Below are 19,572 nucleotides of genomic sequence, written 5' to 3' on the forward strand. Positions count from 1 at the left end.
GCAATGGCTCTGGAGAAAGTGCCAACACTCTGCCGGCGAGTCCACGGGGGGAACGGCGTCTCAGTCTGCACACTCACGAACTCCACGGAGGCTAAAGGACAGCCCCCGGGTGGGCTGGGGACCCAGACGCGGAGCAGGGCCGGAGGAGGCACAGAACCAGTGACTGAGAATGAGGGAAGAAGGCAGCAGGAAGCAGAACAGGCGGCAGCAGACTCAAACTCCACCTCAGGAAGCAATCCCGGGAGAAGACCGGTGTCCCCTTCTCTCTCCCTACTTCCCTACCACCAGTGGCTTCTGGCTCACCTGCTGTCCCGGGACCCCTCCCTACCCAGTAACCTGCTGTCAAGTCACAGCCTGACCTGCAAGCAGTGCTGCCTGCCAGACCCCAGGGGGGCAGAGGAGCGAAGGAAGGGAGCTAGAGACCCCAAAGGATTCCAGGGCCTTGTGTTCTCTCTGGGATACGCCCCAACAGCGCACCCAGGAGTCGCCATCAGCACCCGCCCGCCCACACCCTGAGGGAGGCCAGGCCATCTGCAGGGGCAACCAGACGCGGCAGACAGCAAGCAGACCCGCCCACCTGCTGCAGCCACTCCGAACAGGGCCGTCAGGGCCTTGTTTGTTTATGAAGGCATTACGGTGCCGGGTTAATAAACCCGCAGGGCGGGCCGGCCCCTCACCTTGATGACCTTGTTGAGGCACTCGTCAGCCACCATCCTCACGTCCGACTCCGCGTCGTCACTGCACAGCAGGAACAGCTCCATGGCGATGCCCAGCAGTTTCTGGAATTCCGGAGAATTTCTAAGTGAAGAGGAGAGAATGTCACAGCCAAGAGGAGCCTGAGAAGCCACGGCAGTTACACGCCACGTGGCGTCGGGCATCCTGTCCGGGAAGCTGGAGCGCCAAACGAAGGCCGTGTCTGTGGCGTGGATCTGACTGGGAAACACGGACCAGTGACGCCAGAGGCCACGCTGGGAGCCAGGTGTGGGCACTGGAAACTCTGCAGCTCCGTCATTCTTCCGGGAATTAAAACTATCCTAAAATTTTAAAGTTTATTTACAAAAAAAGAGGTTGTCTTTGCAAGACAAATCTCATTTTTTTTTAAAGTTTTAATTTAAATGTTTTTGAAAGACTGCTTTCTGTGTATTTTAACTCAATTTTTAAAAAAGACACTGCTTGAGCTTGGCTAGCCCGTTTGGCTCAGTGGATAGAACGCCAGCCTGTGGACCAAAGGAAGGGAACCCGGTCAAGGGCACGGGCCTCGATTGCAGGCTCCTCTCCGGCCGGGCCCTGGTCAGAGCTCCTGCGGGAGGCAACCAATTGGCATGTTTCTCTCACCTCGATGTTTCTCAGGCTTTCCCTCTCTCTCCCACTCTCCCCAAATAAGTCCATGAGGAAAATGCCCTCGGATGAGGATTACAAAAAACACACAAATGACACTGCTTGGAATACTTGAACCCAGACAGTCTGCTCTGTGCCCCAGGCTACTCTAATCCTCCCCCGAGAACATGCTTAGGGAAGGGAGGGGAGAGAGAAAGAGCGAGAGAGGGAGGGGGAGAGGAAGGGGGAGAGGGAGGGGGAGACATCTTAGGAGAAACATCATGGCTGTCCTGCATGGGTGCCCAGCCTGGGGTGGGACCCGCAGTGCAGGTGTGTGCCTGGCCGGGAACTGAACCAGTGCCTCCAGGGACAGGGTGAGCCTCAGCCCCCCGAGCCACATTCCACTGAGGTTTCTCTCTCTTCCCTCTCCCTCCTGCTCTGAATCAATAAAAATAAATAAATGCAAAGGTATTCTCGGATGAGATTAACCACAGAAAGGAGCAGGTGCTGCTCATTAGTGTCTGGAGCAGAAGTCCGGGACGGGCGCCTTAGGCTGAGACAGGAAGTCACAATGGAACCCGCCCGGCTTTTCTCCAATTACCTGAGCGACTGCGCCACTATGTTCTCGCAGATGGTCAGGCAGTGGCTCACCCGGTCCTTCTTGGTGGCCGAGAGCTCCTTCTTTCTGAAAGAGAGGGAGGGGAGAGTGAGGCTGTGCTGGGTTAGCACTCCCTCCTCTGCCGGCACCGCCGCATCAGGAAGCTCTGGGGCAACTCCGAGGAACCACTGCTCCGCTGGGGCAGAGAGCCGCCAGGGTCAGGGTCGGGGTCGGGGTCAGGGTCGGGGTCGGGGTCAGGGTCGGGAGGCGCAGAGGGGCTCCACCCGGGCTTCCTTACTGGTGCTGCTCCGTAGCAACGCCAGGTGACGCTATAACACACCCTACTTCCCCCAAGTTAGCGGAGAAACTTGGTCCTGGGCATTAATTATAGACAAGGCGGACCGTTTCACCTCCCCAAACCGCTAAAACAGCCGCCTGCGGAGACACTCAGCCAGGAGAGCAGGTGCAACCCAGGTGCGGGCGCCAGGCGAGAGGTGTCCGCAGGCTGCTCGGGGAGCAGCTCGGGGAGCACAGCCAGAAAAGAACGAGCATACTAACAGAAACCACCAGAACACCACTGGGTCTCTGAGATTCCATACGTAATGGGGAGGGGCTGCTAACCTACAAGCCCCTGTGACTAAGACAGCCCTCAGGCCCCACAACGTGCGCTGCGGCCAGGGAAGCCCTCCAGAGGCAGCCAGGGCCGGAAAGGTCCGGCGAGAAGAGCAGGGCCTGGTCCAGGGCGAGCGAGCGGGGCTCCCGGACCGGACCGCTGGGGGAGCACGTTCCCCGCACGAGTGCGGGAGGGACTGACACCAGCCGGCTGGAGCGGAGTGCTACCAGCCGCAGAACACGTCCTTCCTCGGACGGTGCCTCCGCTCAGAAGTCCGTGGCCTTGCCTCCCTGCGGCTAGACAGACCCCACTCGGTTCCCAGAAGCAGGAAGGGAGGCGGCATGCGGGGCGCTGTCTGGCCCGAGTCTCTCCCCTCTGGCTCCTCCCAGCTGCCGCTCACTCAGATGGAGCTTCAAGAAGCTGCAGCGCAATGGGAGGGAAAGCCTGGGCCCTAACTGAGCAGAAGCTGAGGCTCCCCCCCGCATGCCGTCCTCATGAACCACCCACCTCAGAAGCCCTATGATTGGCCAGGCTGGCATGGCTCAGTGGTTGGGCATCGACCTATGAACCAGGAGGTCATCTGTTCAATCCCCGGTCAGGACACAGGCCGGGGTTGCGGGTTCAATCCTCAGTGTGGGGCCTGCAGGAGGCAGCCGATGGACGATTCTCTCCTGTCACTGATGTTTCTCTCTCCCTTTCCACCCCCCCTTATTATCTATGAAATCCACAAAGATATTCTTTTTTAAAAAGCTCCATGATAGAAGCAACCCAAATGCCCTTCGCCCGGCAGGTGGAAAACCAAGCTCTTTGGCCAGACGGCGGCGCTGTGCTGCTTGGCAGGGAGGGGCGCCGCTCACACATGGGGTCAATCTCAGCGCGCCAGGCTCACGGCTCCGCTGGATGCGTCCATTCACCAGCACACGACGTCTGGGAGGACAAACCACAGGATCCAGAATGACCAGTCTCCAGGGGCCAAGCAGCAGCTGACAGCAAAAAGGCATGGGCGTGAGCGACAGGGTGGTTCCGGTTCTCAACTGTAGGCGTGGCTAATGGCTTTATGCATGTGTCAAACTGCACAGAACTGCACACTAAGAAGGCCCGTTTCCCCACGTGGAACTGTGCCAGTTTTAAAGAGAAAGAAGAAAAGTGCTGTGAGACTGAAAATGCTCTCTCCTTTAAACCACCAATCCAGTCTCACAGCAGCTGGTGGAGTCAGCTCCTCCTGGGCCCTGCCCGCTGCACTAACCGTGGGAGTGCTCATCCGCTGTCCACTATGCTGCCAGCCGGCAAGTCCCTGTGCCAGGGGCTGGACCTCCTTGGACGCGGGGTATCAGACAGAGAAGACATAATAAGTTGTAGGCGTATCAGAGAGTCACTAATGCAGCCCAAGTAGCCACTGCTCCTAAAGGGCCCTTAGACAAAGCAGTCCTTGCTAACACAGTAGCAAACACAGGCCATCCCAGCAGAACAGCCTCACCTCAGCTGGTTAGTAACACATCCTCCCCACAAAGCAGCCACCAACATAGGAGCATAGGAAGCAGCCGCACACCAGCTAGTCATAACACACTTTACGCTAACTCAGACAACAGTCTTCCTGCCAAACAGTGACCTCAGTCTCCTGGGGCACAGAAGAGCATGCCGCACGGTGCACTGATTGCCGCGTCCTTGCTTTTGCACCTGTGAATAGAAAATGAGCCTTGAACACCCTGCTTAGGATTCCCACGCTCAGAGTGGCCTTGAACATCCGGCGTACACTGAATGACTAGGGTTCCTAACCCTTAGTTTCCCTAGTTTAAGGCAGCCATCAAGAAAGTAAAAGAGCAGTGATGAATTTAAGCATTTTAGAAAGCAAACAAACACACCCATTACTCCTCAATTTCCAAAGTGAAAATCTGCCCCCGGCCTTCGATGAGCTGAATCCACACTCCAGCTCCAGGCTGGAGGGGAGGGCCCTCCACGTGCAGTCTCCTACCTGGGTCTGAAGCGATTCCTCAGGGGCTGTACCAAGAACAAGGCTGACGGGCACTATTCTGATGGTGGTCAGAAAAGAAATTCAGACCTGGGTATTCAGCAAGTCAGAATCTAAGCAGAACCTCCATCCTGTGGTGCGTCCACCTCCAAGCCCAGCTTTCCCAGCTGGCACGGGAGAGGCTCAGCAAAAGTGAGGCGGAAGCCAGGTGTCCCGGATGGCTGACCGGACCAGCTGGCCGTGGCTGCCAGAGCGCAGCCTGGAGAACACGCTGAGCTCACCTGCATCCAGGAAGAGCCCGCCCTGCTGACAGGCTGAGTCCGCCATAGGCAGGGAAGGAGTGCAAAATTCAAGTGTTTACGACGCATAAAACGCTCCCTGGACTCCTCATGACAGCACTTACAACAGCCCACGTGTAGTGACAATGAGTCAGGGTGCCCACGTGCACAACAGCAGTCAGCAGCGTCCCGAAGGAGGAAAAGCCACGCCTCACAGTGTCCCCCCGCCTGACGGCGAGCTGGCTGGCCCGTGGGCACCTCTCCATCTTCTCAGAAGTGACAGATACACACATGAGTTTTCCTAAGAACGCTGTCTCTCTCCTCACGTGTGGCAAACCAAAAAAGATCGTTAGCAAGAAGCAATACTGCACGCTCTCAAGGCCCGCCTGGTCCATGAAGGCCTGGTGCCCTGGTCCACGTGCCAGAACCTGAGCCAATGAAGCAAAGGGACCGCCAGAGGCAGAATGTGGTGAGGCCTTCCGACCGGGAACAAGGCCCCTCCGACCTCCCTCCTGGTCCACATCCCCGAAGCCCCGGGAATGGCCCGGGAGGAACTCCCTCGTGAGGGCGAGCACCTTAAAGCTCAGCGCCTGTGCATCCTCTGTCCCTGCTCGGCACACCTGCTCCCTACTTGCTTCTGCCCAACAAACAAACCGGGAAAGTCAAAATCCCCTGTGGGATGGGATTAGGTTGAAGAAGCGATACGTCCGGCTGCCTCACTCCGCACGGAGGGGAAGGGCAGCCTCACTCGGGGCGGGGCCTGGCTGCGGGGTGAGTGCCGGACGCACAGGGTGAGTGCCGGCAGCCAGGACTGCCCCACTGCAGGCAAAGCAGTCACTTCAAATTCGCCTTCAACCTAAGGCAGAGCCCTCCGCCGCCCACTGTGCGGGGAGCAGTCTGCGGACACACGCCTGGAGGAGGCCGCGGCCAGCCCACCCAGGCCGGGCTGTGTGACCGTCATAGCCGCGTCCCAAAGGGGCCAACCCAGAGTCACTAGATGAGCGGCAGGGACCAGGCGGACAGGGCAGTGAGAGCGGTGACGGCTGCAGAGCCCCGTGAACTCAGCACCGTCACACAACTGCGCACTCGGAAATGGTAACTTATAATAATCACAATCTCCCATTTCACTCTGCCTGCAAATCCACAGCTCTTCCTCCGCAGATCCCGGATCTGACACCCACCCCACCCCCCGCACCCCAACGCCGCTTCCTTCCCGTCCCTTCCCCAGGCCAGACTCCGGCTCCCCGGCTCCACAGGGGCCAGGAGCAGGCATGCCCGCCCCTCTCCCCCCGCTCGCACCCCAGCCACCACATCCCTAAGCCTCAGGCCTGAAACGGCGTCATTTCTAAAACGGTTTGCAAACAGGATCGCAGCGCGCGGTGTCGGGATGGCTGTCCGCGCTTCTCTGAGCGTGGCGGCCCGGGCTGCCCCCCTCACTGCTCAGCAGATCAGTCACCTGTTGCAGGACAGCGCGCCGACTCCAGTTTCCGGTTTTAGGAATAAAGCTGCTCCGAGCGGGGCCCAGCTTCCGGGCCCTCCGTTCTCCGGGGGAATGCCCAGGAGGCCGCGGCGGGAACACAGGGACTGGCGCACTCAGGGCAGGCAGCTGGGTGCCCACCGCAATGACTACGGGACTCGGAGGCACGGGGTCATCAATGATCTCTCCATGTCCGCCTCTGCCGGCGGCAGGCCCCGCGGCTGACCCTCGCTGACCCAGCCTCAGCCTCATCGCCTGCGCCTGCCCTTCCTTCCGCCTGGGCACTGGCTCCTCACTCCTCGGGGCGCACTCCTGCTCCCCAGGGGGACGCTCGCTGCCTCCTCTGGCCCCGTGTCTGTCCCCTCAGCACTGCGTCCCTAAAAACCCGCACAGCCCTCTCCCTTCCTCCATTAGCTCTCTCCACTGTGTTTACCTCATCGGTCCATCCGCCACTGGAAGCCAGGGCCCAGAGCAGGGCCTGGCACACAGTAGCCCATCTAGTCGGCTCCCCACTAAGGTCCCCCCAGTAGCTGAGGCTCGTAATGCCCAGCTCACCGTCGGTGCCACACCTGTCTGCAGCCGCACAGCGCTCCAGGGCCTAGGACAGGAGCTACACGCCCCGGCGGCCCCCGGCCCCTGAGCAAGCCTCCTGCCCATGCGCCACCGCACTGCCCGCACCCCCGGAGGCCCGCCCCCCGCAGAGCTCCCGCGCCCTCCTGCACACGGGCTGCCCACAGGAGCCGGTACGAGGCGGACTCTGACGCAGGAGGTCCGAGAGCGGGCACACTGTGCTTCTCCAAGCTCCCACTGACACCGAGCGGCTGCCCTGAGGCCCTCTTGTCTCGGTCTAGAATCAGAGCTTATCCCAGGTAACAGGTGAAACAGTCCTTATGCCGTCCCAGGTGTCCTTCCGTCTGGAAGAGGCAGACCTATCTCCCCAGTGCCAAGTGGCTCCCTTCAGGCCGGGGTCACTGGGGTGGGGCCCTTAAGGTGGAGGGCACAGGTGGAGCCAGGACGATGCTAGACCTTTGCCTCTGCACCCCAAGAGCCCTTCAGAGGTAAGCGCGCAGAGTAACGCAGCAGTTAACACGGTCCCACACACTGAGCAAGACCCTCCACCAGCAGCACGATCCCCACTCCTTCACTGCGAGTAATAAATTGTGACCTTCAACCAGGCAACATTTTTTAGGTATAACAACTAATGTGCAGCAGCCACAGACAAGACAGAACACTGGGTGAACTCATCCAAATTAAAAACTTTTCAATGGGGCCAGGGGAAATAAAAAAAAGTTAATTTTTTAAAAATTAAAAACATTTTGCTTCAAAGGACACTATAAAGAAAATAAAGAGAAAACCCACAGAAAGAACATTTTTACAAATCATATCCTATCCTATCTAATAAACGTGTAATATGCAAATCAACTGAACAGCAGCGCCACAGAACAGCAAAAGGGCTGGTCGCTATGATGTGCACTGACCACCAGGGGGCAGATGCTCAATGCAGAAGCTGCCCCGGTGGTCAGTGCCCTCCCATCAGTGGAATGCCAGTCAGTCATAAGCTGGGTTCACAGCTGGCAAACCAAGCGGCAGCCAGCCAGTACGGAGCGAGTGGTCCCAGATGGTGAGAGCCCTGGACTGTGAGAGGGATGGGGCCTGAGCCACCAGGCAGGTGAGGCGTCCTGGTCCTGGAAGGGGAGAGCAGGCCGAGCTGAGCAACGCCACCCCCCCCCCCACCCCCCGCCCCAGTGCACTAATCTTGTGCACCCGGCCTCTAGTATCAGACAAGAGTCTAGTACACAGACTAATTAAAGAACGGTTACAATTGGGTAACAGACAAATAACTAAGAAATGGGAAAGAATGAGGACAAGGGCTTCACAGAGTCTGGGTCTCTAATCTTCCTCAAAAGACAATACACTCTTACCTGTGTAAGCTACTGCAGGAGGGTTTTGCTGTGTGCACTGAATATAACCCTAATGACAGCTAACGACAGCCAAGCTAAATGATGCTCAGTAGACAGAGGCGAACAGGTCCCAGGGCCCTGCCTGGAAACCAGCCCCTTCTCAGTCAGTCACGTTGCCTCTGCGAACGCCCTGGCAGACCCCCCCTCTCCCAGACGCTGCAGGCTCCCTACCAGCCCGGCCGCCTGCGCCCTCACCTGTTGTCAGCCAGTGCTCACTGTGAAGTGGAAGGAGAGTCCAGCTAGGCCTCGGACCAAACGCTCCGAAGACTTCCTATCCGCGAGAATAAACACCAGTGCCTTTATTTCCACTCCGGGGGGGGGGGGGGGGGGGGATTGAATGGGGTGGGCCTCCTCCTCCTCTCTGGCCTCACTCCTTCCCACCCAGAGTTCCCCTGTCTGCTCAGCAGGTGCGGCTCAGGGACTGAGCGTCCACCTATGAACCAGGTCAGGTTTGATTCCCGGTCAGGGCACAGGCCCGGGTTGCAGGCTCGATCCCCAGTGTGGGGCCCGCAGGAGGATGCCAATCAATGATTCTCCCCATTGTTTCTCGAGCTCCCTCTCTAAAATCAATTTTAAAAATACTTTAAAGACGCTTCCCTCACTAATTCAATCATTCAATCGGCCACGCTGACCTCTGTGCCATTCCTCCTTGGGCCTGTTTCCCTGCCTAGAATGCCCGTCCGCCCCACCCCTCACGGCTGCTTCCTGGACCGCTTCAGTTATTTACTCAAAGCCACCTCCTCCGTGGACACCTGACCTAAAATGTCAACACCTCACTACCCCGACACGGCCTGGTCCCCTGGCCTGCTCGGCCGCTCCTCCTCCTGCAGATCTGCCATCTCTGGTCCACTCCCTGTGCCCCAGAAACAGGAAGCTCCCGGAGTGCAGAGCTCAGGAAGCGTTTCTGGTGAGGAGACGATTAAAGTCAGGGGAAAGCAGGTGGGAGCCTGAAGGAGAAAGTGTCAAAAGCAAATGTCAGCTGCCTCCCAAGCTCCACACGCCCTGCATGCGGGTCCCACTCGGACCCTCATCCCACGCGGGAGCCAGCCAAGAGCAGGCACTCAGGTCCCTCCCTCGAAGCCCACGCGTGCCTGTGACCCGCCAGCTCGCACACTGCCTGGCTCTGGGAGCATTGCCCTCAGGTGCCCCTTACCCAGACGTGACATTAAAACAGCCACGAAAGCAGAACCGGCACTTTCTAAGCTGCTTTGCCAACCCTCACTTTGGGGAGCAGGTTTTTCACCTGAAGCATCGGAACAAGAAATGCCAAGATCCCAACTTGTCATCAATGAGTTTGTTACTCAAAATTTATGAATACCTGCGTTCTCAACAGCAAAATACATAATGTGGTGTTTGTGCATTTTAGTTAAAAGGACTGTAGTTAAGCCTAATGCAGTTTGTTTCAGAGCATGCTAAGAACCTTTAAAGGTTACTATGTTGAAATACTTTTGTTTTTAAGTAACTTAAAATCTGGCCTCTCATATGCTCAGGTCACATCTGGAGGAGCGCAGGAGGAAGGGTGATGTGCTTGCCTCTGGGAACAGGCAGGCCCTTGGGAGAAAGGAGTGGGAGCGAGCTTTTTAATTGTTACCTTTGGAACTGGCATCACACGAATGTACTGCTATGCAAACACAATGGATTATCATTTTTGAGTCAGTCACATCACCTTAAAATAAACGAGTGAAACAGAGTCTAATTTGTCAAGTCAACTTTAGAAGGAAATCACTTTATACCCACGTTTTGAAGATAAGCGAATTCAGCAGGCTCCGTCAAATCAGCACGAGAACACAGGGATATTTTAAGGCTGACAACGTCTGGCCCAGCCACCGGGGGCAGCAGGGAGATCATGCTTCCCACCCAAAACCCTGGTGCCCTGTTTACACAGGAGCCAGGCACTGAGTGAGCGGGCGTGTACCTCCTGGAGAGGCAATGCCATCACTCGGGAATGGGTGGTAGCTATAAATCACTTGTGGTAATAATTTATATTAGGAATAAAGTTGTTTTTAAACTTTTCTCTAAGTAGCCAGACAGGTTTTCCACCTCTTAAAACAACAATTTATTTCTAAATTTTATTCCAACAGATAAGCCCACGTTACTCTGCAAATCCACATTTTCTCATTAAACTCTCAGAACACAGCCAGGATCATTTCGGAAATATAAAGAACAAGGAAACACGGCAAAAGAGAACCAGTCTGAGCAGAGTGCGCTTCTTCAAGAGGCTGACAGAGAGCTGTCCCACCTTGCACACCGCGGGTCAGGACCCGGCAGCCGCAGCGTGGAGGCGGGCCGCTCCGGGCGCCCCAGCCTCTCCGCACAAGGACTGGGGGCAAGGGGCGGGAGCACGAGGGGTCTGCTAGACGGTGCTCTTACGGCCTCTTTCTTTCTGTTTCAAAAATTCTCGCAGGCACAAGCCTGGGAGACCCCAGTACCCAAGCGGGACCGGGATGTGGGCGGTGAAGCCCGGGAGCCGTCCGAGGTCTGCAGACAACCGCGTCCAGCCAGCTGGGCTACATCACCGGTGAGACGGCATCTCGCACCCAGCAGCTAACGCTCCCTCCGCGCGCTCATCCCCAGCCAGCGCTCCCTAACACCACGCCGGTGTTATTATTTCTCACTTGTTAATAATAACCATCGAAGTAGGTCACCCCTTCCTGGACAACCGCAACTCCTTCCACGGCGTGCAGACCAAGCCTGAGCCCAGACAGCGGGCTCTCTCGCTGCTGCTCAAACGCCCGGCGGGCGGAATGCCGCGGAAGGTGGGCGCGCAGCCTCCGTCCAGGGCTGTTTCTAGGGCCGCGTCCGCACCCTCCCGCCGCAGGCATGATGTCATCTCACCCCCGCCCCCCGCCCGCGCCCCCCGCGCTCCTCCGCTCCCGGGGGGAGGGCAGGGAAGTGGCCCGGAGGGAGCCGCACGGGACGCGGCCTCGGCTCTGCCAACTTCTGCTCACAACACGCCCGGTTTCTCGCAAACGCGGAGCAGCAAGTTCCTCCCCTAACTTCGCACCGAAGGGACGGCGGGGGCTGAGGCCGGGCCCGCCGCGGCGCCGTCCGGAGTGAGGCTGTGCCCGCCCGCGGACGGACGGAGACCCGCGCGTGGGGCCGGGAGGGGCAGGTGCCCTCCGCGGAGGCCCCGTCGCTGCGGCCCGGGCTACAGGGACAGGCGGGGAGCGGCCGGGGGCCCGCACTCACGGACGGTGCAGCGGCTCCTCAGCCACGGCCGGGCCGGGCGGCGGCGGCGGGGGTGGCGGGGGCGGCGGCTGCTGCTGCGGCTGCGGCGGGGGCGGCTGAGCCTGTGGCGGCGGCGGAGGCGGCGGCGGCTGCTGCTGCTGCTGTTGCTGCTGGAAGGACTTGAGGGACTCGAAGGCCTTCATCAGCTTCTCCAGGGTCGCCATGGCGACCTCCCGCCCCGCGGGGACAGCGACCGGAGCCCTCGGGCCGGCTGGCGGCGCCGCTCAGCAGCGCGGCAATGAATGGGGTTCGCGGCCGCTGGCAGGAGCGGAACCGAGGCGCCCGGCCATCTTGGACCAGTCCCGGCAGCCCCCGCGGCCCTGCGTCCGACGACGCTCCGCCGTCGGGGCGGGGCCAGGCCGTCCGCCGGGATTGACAGCTAGAGGCGGTGGCCTCTGCCAATGGCCAGCCCGCGCCGCGCCCGTCCGCTGGCCTTCAGGAGCTGGAGCAGCCACTGAGGTAGCAGCGTCCCTAGAGGCGGGGCCTGGCGGCGGGGGCGGGGCGTGGGGAGGAGCGCGAACGCTGCGGACTGGGCGTGCGCTGAGGGCGGGGCCTGGCGGTAAGGGGCGTGGCGACGGCGGGGCCTGGTGGCGAGGGTGGGGCAGGTGGCGAGGGGCGCGGCCGAGCGGTGAGGCGGGACCTCGGTGAGGGGCGCGGCCAGGCGGTGAGGGGCGCGGCCAGGCGGTGAGGGGCGGGACGGTGAGGCGGGACCTCGGTGAGGGGCGCGGCCAGGCGGTGAGGGGCGGGACGGTGAGGCGGGACCTCAGTGAGGGGCGCGGCCAGGCGGTGAGGGCGCGGCCAGACGGTGAGGGGCGCGGCCAGGCGGTGAGGCGGGACCTGTGATGAGGCGGGACCTGTGATGAGGCGGGACCTGCGGTGAGGGGCGGGGGGGGCGAGGGCGCGGCCAGGCGGTGAGGGGCGGGGGAGAGGGGCGTGGCCAGGCGGTGAGGGGCGGGGCGGGGGCGTGGCCAGGCGGTGAGGGGCGTGGCCAGGCGGCGAGGGGCGCGGCCAGGCGGTGAGGGGCGCGGCCAGGCGGTGAGGGGCGCGGCCAGGCGGCGAGGGGCGCGGCCAGGCGGCGAGGGGCGCGGCCAGGCGGTGAGGGGCGCGGCCAGGCGGTGAGGGGCGGGCGGCGAGGGGCGCGGCCAGGCGGCGAGGGGCGCGGCCAGGCGGTGAGGGGAGCGGCCAGGCGGTGAGGGGCGGGGCAGGTCGGGCGCCCCGCGGATCGAGCCCCCTACAGACGCCTGGGGTCGCAGAGAGGCTGAGGGTCGGGCTTTTCCTGCAGGAGCACGGGTGGGTGCACCCTGCCCGTGTGGTAGGTGCGGAGACCGGAGGGGTTGGTCCTTCCCGCGGGCGGCGCCCGGAGTCCGCAGCGGAGAGGAAGGGCCTGAGTGGGCCCTGGTGGCGGAAAGCCTGCTGCCCAGCGCTCCGCGGGAATGACTGCCCACCCCGAGCGCCCGGAGGAAGAGGACTCCTGCCTGGTGCCGGCCCAATGGGGCCTGGCTCCCGGGCCTCAGCACCGGGTGGGGAGCCAGTGCGGGCACCCGCCCGAACCTGTTCGCCGGCCTCCTGGAGAACCGAGCTGGGGAGGCAGTGTGCACAGGAGGAGACTCCGGCGCCCGCTCCGGGCAGGGCCTGTCCTGGGCAGGAGCCGTGCCTTCACCCTCCTCAGGGCTCAGCTGGCCCGCGCCGGTCCGGTGGGTGAACTGAAACCCAGGAAACCTTTCCATAGGGGACGGCAGTGCCCCGCAGGGGAAGGACGCATGTGCTAGCCTTGAGGTCCTTCCCTGCTGTTGACAGAGGCCTCGCCCCTCCGCCCCTCCTTGGCGTGGGGCTGCCCCTGGGGGCTGGCTTCTAACCAGCACAGGGAAGAGGGCTTTCCTGGGACTGGCCACAAGAGCTCGAGGCTCCCATCTTGCTGTCCGGCACCCTCCTGGCTCACATGTGCATGAAGCAAGCTGCCCCACCGGAGAGGCCCCATGGCAGAACGGAGCCCTCCCGCACACAGGAGCCCGCCGGCCCAGGAGCCTCCAGGTGGAGGTGCGGTACTGACCACAGGCTGTGGGCGCAGGAGTGGAGGACCTGGAGAAGCTGGTCCATTCCTAGCCACACACTTTGGCCCTCAGTGAGGGTCGCACGGGCTGCCCGCCCAGCAGAGGCCATGAGCTGGCGGCCGGGGCTGCTCTACAAGGCACCACAGCCTGGGGCCCAACAACAGAAACCGTCTTCTCGTCCTGGAGGCTGGCAGCCCAAGACCAAGGTTGGACAAGGCCGTCCCCCGGGCCTCTCCTAGGCGTGAGGAGGGCCGTCTCCTCCCTGTGCCCTCACAGGGTCTTCCTGTCTGAATCCCACCCCCTCTGCTCATAAGGACACCAGGCAGCTCAGATCAGGACCCACCCAGATGGCCTCATTCTTCCTCTTCCAAGTCCCCACCTCCAAATAGTCACCTTCGGAAGCGCCAGAGCCGAGGACTCCGTATGGATTCTGAGGGACCCGTTTTTATTGGGCACTGTCCACCGGTTAAAACAGCGCTGCCCACCCTTGCTTTGCGCAGGCTGCAGCCACGTGACTAAAGGAGTCCTGGCGCCGAGATGGAAGCAGGATGGACACGTGTTCGAGGCTCCTGCTGCCTGAAACGGCGTGTACTGTTGGCACCTGGGCGCTTGCTTTGGGTCACAAGGACAGCAGCCTGGAAGGAGCCAGGGCCCATGCGACTGGGTGATGCCCTGCCAGCCTGGCCTGCCCATCTCATGAGAATCTGGGAGAGAGAATTCTATTTTGTGTTTCTGTGTTTTTTTGTTTTTTGGTGTGTTTTATTTCTTTTTTATTGATTTCAGAGAGGAAGGGAGGAGAGATAGAAACATTAATGATGAGAGAGAAACATTGATCGGCTGCCACCTGCATGCCCCACACTGGGGATCGAGCCCGCAACCTGGGCACATGCCCTTGATCGAAATCTAACCTGGGACCCATCAGTCCACAGGCTGTCGCTCTATTCACTGAGCCAAACCAACTAGAGCTCCATTTTGTTTAATCCACTGCTGTTTTGGATTATTCTGTTTATATGCTCCTGAACTAAATTCTAATCATTTCAGGGAGACATAGGTCATTGAGACCTAATATTACCACAACAGATCGTGACTGCTTCAGCCGTGGAGGAGAGAGAGTTATCTGCCTAGAAATTACTATAATCCTGACAAGAAATCTTATAAGGAAGCCTTACAGAAAGGGACTGTCAAGAAGACAGGTTTTTTATTTTTATTTTTATTTTTTTTAAATAAATTTTTATTGTTCATATTATTACAAGTGTTCCTTTCCCCCCCCCTTCCCACCCCACCCTCTGCCCTTTCCCCACTCCCCATTGTCCTCATCCATAGGTGCACAGTTTATGTTCAGTCTCTTCCCACATTCCCCTCTTCCCTTTTCCCCAAGAATCATCAGTTCACTCCCCTTCCATACCTCTGATTCTATTATATTCAACAGTTAATATTGTTCATCAGATTTTTTTTTTAATTTCCTTGGTTTTTAGATTCACTTGTTGATAGTTACGTATTTGTTGTTCATAATTTTTATCTTTATTTACTTTCTCTTCTGAAAGAACCCCCTTCAGCAATTCATATAATTCTGGTTTGGTGGTGATGAACTCCTTTAGCTTTTTTTTATTAGTGAAGCTCTTTATCTGACCTTCGATTCTGAGTGATAGCTTTGCTGGGTAGAGTATTTTTGGCTGTAGGTTCTTGCTATTCATCACCTTGAATATTTCTTGCCATTCCCGTCTGGCCTGCATGGTTTCTGTTGAGAAATCAGCTGACAATCGTATAGGTGCTCCTTTATAGGTAACCACCTGCTTAGCTCTTGCTGCTTTTAATATTCTCTCTTTGTCCTTTGCTCTTGGAATCTTAATTATGATTTGTCTTGGTGTGGTCCTCTTTGGATTCCTCTTATTTGGAGTTCTGTGTGCTTCCTGGACTTGTAAGTCCAATTCTTTCCCCAGGTGGGGGAAGTTTTCTGTCACTATTTCTTTCAGTATGTTTTCGATATCTTGCTCTCTCTCATCTTCTGGGACCCCCATGATTCTGATGTTGGATCGTTTGAAGTTGTCCCAGAGGTTTCTTACATTATCTTCAATTTTCTGGATTCTCTTGCCTTCTAGCTTCTGCAGAGGAGTGTCTTCTGGCTCTTTATGTTCCAAATCTTTGACTTGATTCTTGCGATCTTCTATTCTGTTTTTAGGACTCTGTAGAATATTTTTTATTTCAGACAATGTATTCTTTATTTCTTGTTGATCCCTTAGCATTTCTTGTTGATCCCTTTTCATATCCTCATAGGTCTCATTTATTTTATCGGCCTTTTCTAGGAGTCTCTTGAAAAACCCTATAAGTGTGGTTTTGAACTCTATATCCAGTCGCTTTTTGTCCTCCATTTCTTTCGTTTGTGATCTATTTGGTTTAGGCATTTTCGCAGGCAGCTTTCCTGATGGGGGCGGAGTTTCAGGGTGGAGCCTACAGCCTTGGCTTCCCTCAGCCCCGCCCTATGCGACTCCTGAGACTCAGGGTCCTTCAGTACTTGTTGCAAGCGCCTCTGAGAGAAAGGTGCCCTCGATTTTCGCCTGCTACCAAACAGTGTAAGCTCTCCCGCAGTGGGCCCGAAACTGGGGTTCAGTTCAGTTGGAAGTGGAGTTGGAGGTGGCGTTCAGAGCAGTCTGGAGCCTGTCTCCTTCCCGCCAGGGCAGTCCCGGGGCACAGCCGGCCGGCCCTTCTCTGCGCGCTGTGTGCGCGCCTCTGGGACCTCCTTTCGCTGCTTCCCCGAGTACCGCCTTACAGCCCAGCTCCCTCTGGATGAGCCTGGGTCCCCGGGGTCTGGCCTAGAATGGGGGTTCAGAGCAGTTGGGGGCCCAGCACAGTCCGAGTGTTTATCTCCTTCCCGCTTGGGAACGCCGGCCAGGCACTCGGCCTCCCTCCTCTCCGGCTCCGTCCTCTCCACGCGCGCGCCGCGTGTCTCCGTACCTTGGGCTTTTACAGCTCCTCCGCGCTTCCTTCTGGTTTTCTCCTTGCTTCTCGTTGTAGAATTTCCAGTCAGTTGACTTTCCTGTAGTTCTGGGTAATGTCCATTTTATATTTTAGTTGTATTTTATTGAAATTGTTGCGTGCGGCTGCGACTAGGTGCCTACCCGAGCAGCCATCTTGGATTCTCCCAAGACAGGTTTTTTAAGTTCAGAGAAAAGCTTGGTATACTCCAGTGGTTGGCAAACTCATTAGTCGACAGCGCCAAATGTCAACAGTACAAGGATTGAAATTTCTTTTGAGAGCCACATTTTTTAAACTTAAACTTCTTTTAATGCCACTTCTTCAAAATAGACTTGCCCAGGCCATGGCATTTTGTGGAAGAGCCACACTCAAGGGGCCCAAGAGCCACATGTTTGCCGACCACGGGTATAGTCCAAACGCAACAAAGATTAACACAGCTGGGTGGGCAATCTGGCATGTCTCCAAAATCTTCACAATGGCACAGGCCCTGACCAGCAAATTTATCCAGGAAGGTAATTGTGGATGTGTGAGGACCATCACTACCTTCAGCAGCACCTGAGACAAAGCAAGGGAATAACACGGAAGCTGGACGGGATGGGCTGAGTCAGGATAGAGCCATAGGACGGAAAACCAGTCATTTTTAGAAAGCACAAAAGGCACGGAAAAGGGTCGACAGAGCATTCACAATTGCACTGGTGCACATACTCCTACCTCTCTTTGTAAACAAAGGGAAGCGCACACTCCCTGGCCAGTGTGGCTCAGTCGGTTGAGCATCATCCCATGCACCAGAAAGTCGGGGCGAAAGCCTGGGTTGTGGGCTCAATCCCTAGTAGGGGGCATGCAGGAGGCAGCCAATCAGTGTTTCTCTGTCACATCGATGTTTCTCTCCCTTCTTCTCTCTCTAAAATTCAATAAAAACATTTTTAAATTAAAAAAAAACAACAACAGCCGGGACCGGTTTGGCTCAATGGATAGAGCGTCGGCTTGGGGACTGAAGGGTCCCGGGTTCGATTCCGGTCAAGGGCATGTACCTTGGTTGCGGGCATATCCCCGGTAGGGGGTGTGCAAGAGGCAGCTGATCGATGACTCTCTCTCGTCGACGTTTCTAACTCTCTATCTCTCTCCCTTCCTCTCTGTATAAAATCAATAAAATATATTAAAAAAAAAAACACAAAAAAAACAACAACAACAACATACACATACATAGAAGAGAGACCTGGTCACCAGGTTAGTCACAGTGACTCTCGGTGGGCAGGGCAATTAGAGGGCAGAGGGCGCACAGCACAGCACAGTGATTTATATCTTAATCCGTATGCTTTTTTGCAGTGTTCAAGTCTCAGCAAGGAATGTGTGCTATTCAGGAAAAAACATAAAAGAATAGGTTTTGGTGAGGAGCTAAGAATAAATGCCTAGCAACACACCTGTGATGGATCCTGCCCAGGAGGAAAGGCAGGTGCCAGGATGTATAAAGCAGCCTGGCATCACCCCTCACACAGGGCCCTGTCATCTGCCCTGAATGCAAGACCAGATGGAATCTGTGGGGGCGAGGCCTGGGCCAGAGGAAGAAGGAAGCATGAAGCGAAGCCAAGAGGCACAATGACTGGACACACACACACACACACACACACACACACACACACAGCGTAGGGCATGGAAACGGCCACTGCTGTTCTGAGCAGTCAGCATTTATTCCACTGCCCTCTCCCCTCCACCCCCATCCCCATGTGCCATTTCCATTCCTCTTCCCTCCTTCCTGTCCCATGATCTTCCATCCGGACCATGTTCTTCTGCCTGGAAAACGCCCGTTAGAATTTCTCTTCCATGGATCTCTTGTTGCTGAAGTCTTTCCGTCTGTTTATCTGAAAATGCCATTCTTTTTTTTTTTTTTTTTTTTTTTTTTTTTTGCTGGTGCTTTTTTTTTTATTTTATTTTATTTTTTAATAAGTTTTTATTTTTCATATTATTACAAATGTTCCTTCCCCTCCCCCCTCCCCCACCATTGCTCTCCTCCACCAGGTTCCCACCCCACCCTCTGCCCTTTCCCCTCTCCCCATTGTCCTCATCCATAGGTGCACAGTTTATGTTCAGTCTCTTCCCACGCCCCCCTCTCCCCTTTTCCCCAAGAATCGTCAGTTCACTCCCCTTCCATACCTCTGATTCTATTATATTCAACAGTTAATATTGTTCATCAGATTTTTTTAATTTCCTTGGTTTTTAGATTCACTTGTTGATAATTACGTATTTGTTGTTCATAATTTTTATCTTTGTTTACTTTCTCTTCTGAAAGAACCCCTTCAGCAATTCATATAATTCTGGTTTGGTGGTGATGAACTCCTTTAGCTTTTTTTTATTAGTGAAGCTCTTTATCTGGCCTTCGATTCCGAGTGATAGCTTTGCTGGGTAGCTTATTTTTGGCTGTAGGTTCTTGCTATTCATCACCTTGAATATTTCTTGCCATTCCCTTCTGGCCTGCATGGTTTCTGTTGAGAAGTCAGCTGACAATCGTATAGGTGCTCCTTTATAAGTTACTACCTTCTTTGCTCTTGCTTCTTTTAGTATTCTCTCTTTATCTTTTGCTCTTGGAATTTTAATAATGATGTGTCTCGGTGTGGTCCTCTTTGGATTCCTTTTGTTTGGAGTTCTGTGCGCTTCCTGGACTTGTAAGTCAAATTCTTTCACCAGGTGGGGGAAGTTTTCTGTCACTATTTCTTTCAGTATGTTTTCGATATCTTGCTCTCTCTCATCTTCTGGAACCCCCATAATTCTGATGTTGGTTCGCTTGAAGTTGTCCCAGAGGTTTCTTACATTATCTTCAATTTTCTGGATTCTCTTGCCTTCTAGCTTCTGTGGAGGAGTGTCTTCTGGCTCTTTATGTTCCAAATCTTTGACTTGATTCTTGCGATCTTCCCTTCTGTTTTTAGGACTCTGTAGAATATTTTTTATTTCAGACAATGTATTCTTTATTTCTTGTTGATCCCTTATCATTTCTTGTTGACTCCTTATTAATTCTAGTTGATCTCTTTTCATATCCTCATAGGCCTTATCCATCTTTTCTAGGAAATTCTTGAAAAACCTTATAAGCGTAGATTTGAACTCTATATCCAGAC

General features: G+C 56.4%; 2 protein-coding genes across 5 annotated transcripts in view; one reads left to right on the forward strand and one right to left on the reverse strand.

Annotated features, from left to right (window-relative positions):
• HTT (huntingtin) overlaps nucleotides 1–11,772 on the reverse strand; it is an 89,456-nt gene extending 77,684 nt beyond the window's left edge. For 3 of the 4 annotated variants that reach the window (XM_084903631.1, XM_084903630.1, XM_084903629.1), the window contains exons 1-3: nucleotides 11,403–11,772; nucleotides 1,919–2,002; nucleotides 678–798 (exon numbers count right to left, since the gene is read on the reverse strand). In XM_084903631.1, coding sequence (XP_084759757.1) covers nucleotides 678–798; nucleotides 1,919–2,002; nucleotides 11,403–11,605 — 408 coding nt within the window. In that variant the 5' untranslated portion in view covers nucleotides 11,606–11,772. Of the gene's footprint in view, nucleotides 1–677; nucleotides 799–1,918; nucleotides 2,003–3,035; nucleotides 3,083–11,402 lie in introns of those variants that run through there. The other variant, XM_084903632.1, reaches the window with a different exon arrangement.
• LRPAP1 (LDL receptor related protein associated protein 1) overlaps nucleotides 1–19,572 on the forward strand; it is a 229,491-nt gene that overhangs the window by 195,958 nt on the left and 13,961 nt on the right. The gene's annotated exons all lie outside the window — the stretch shown is intronic.

Source organism: Pipistrellus hanaki, assembly GCF_964339955.1.
Source record: "Pipistrellus hanaki genome assembly, chromosome: 1".
In the NCBI taxonomy this organism is placed as follows: domain Eukaryota; kingdom Metazoa; phylum Chordata; class Mammalia; order Chiroptera; family Vespertilionidae; genus Pipistrellus; species Pipistrellus hanaki.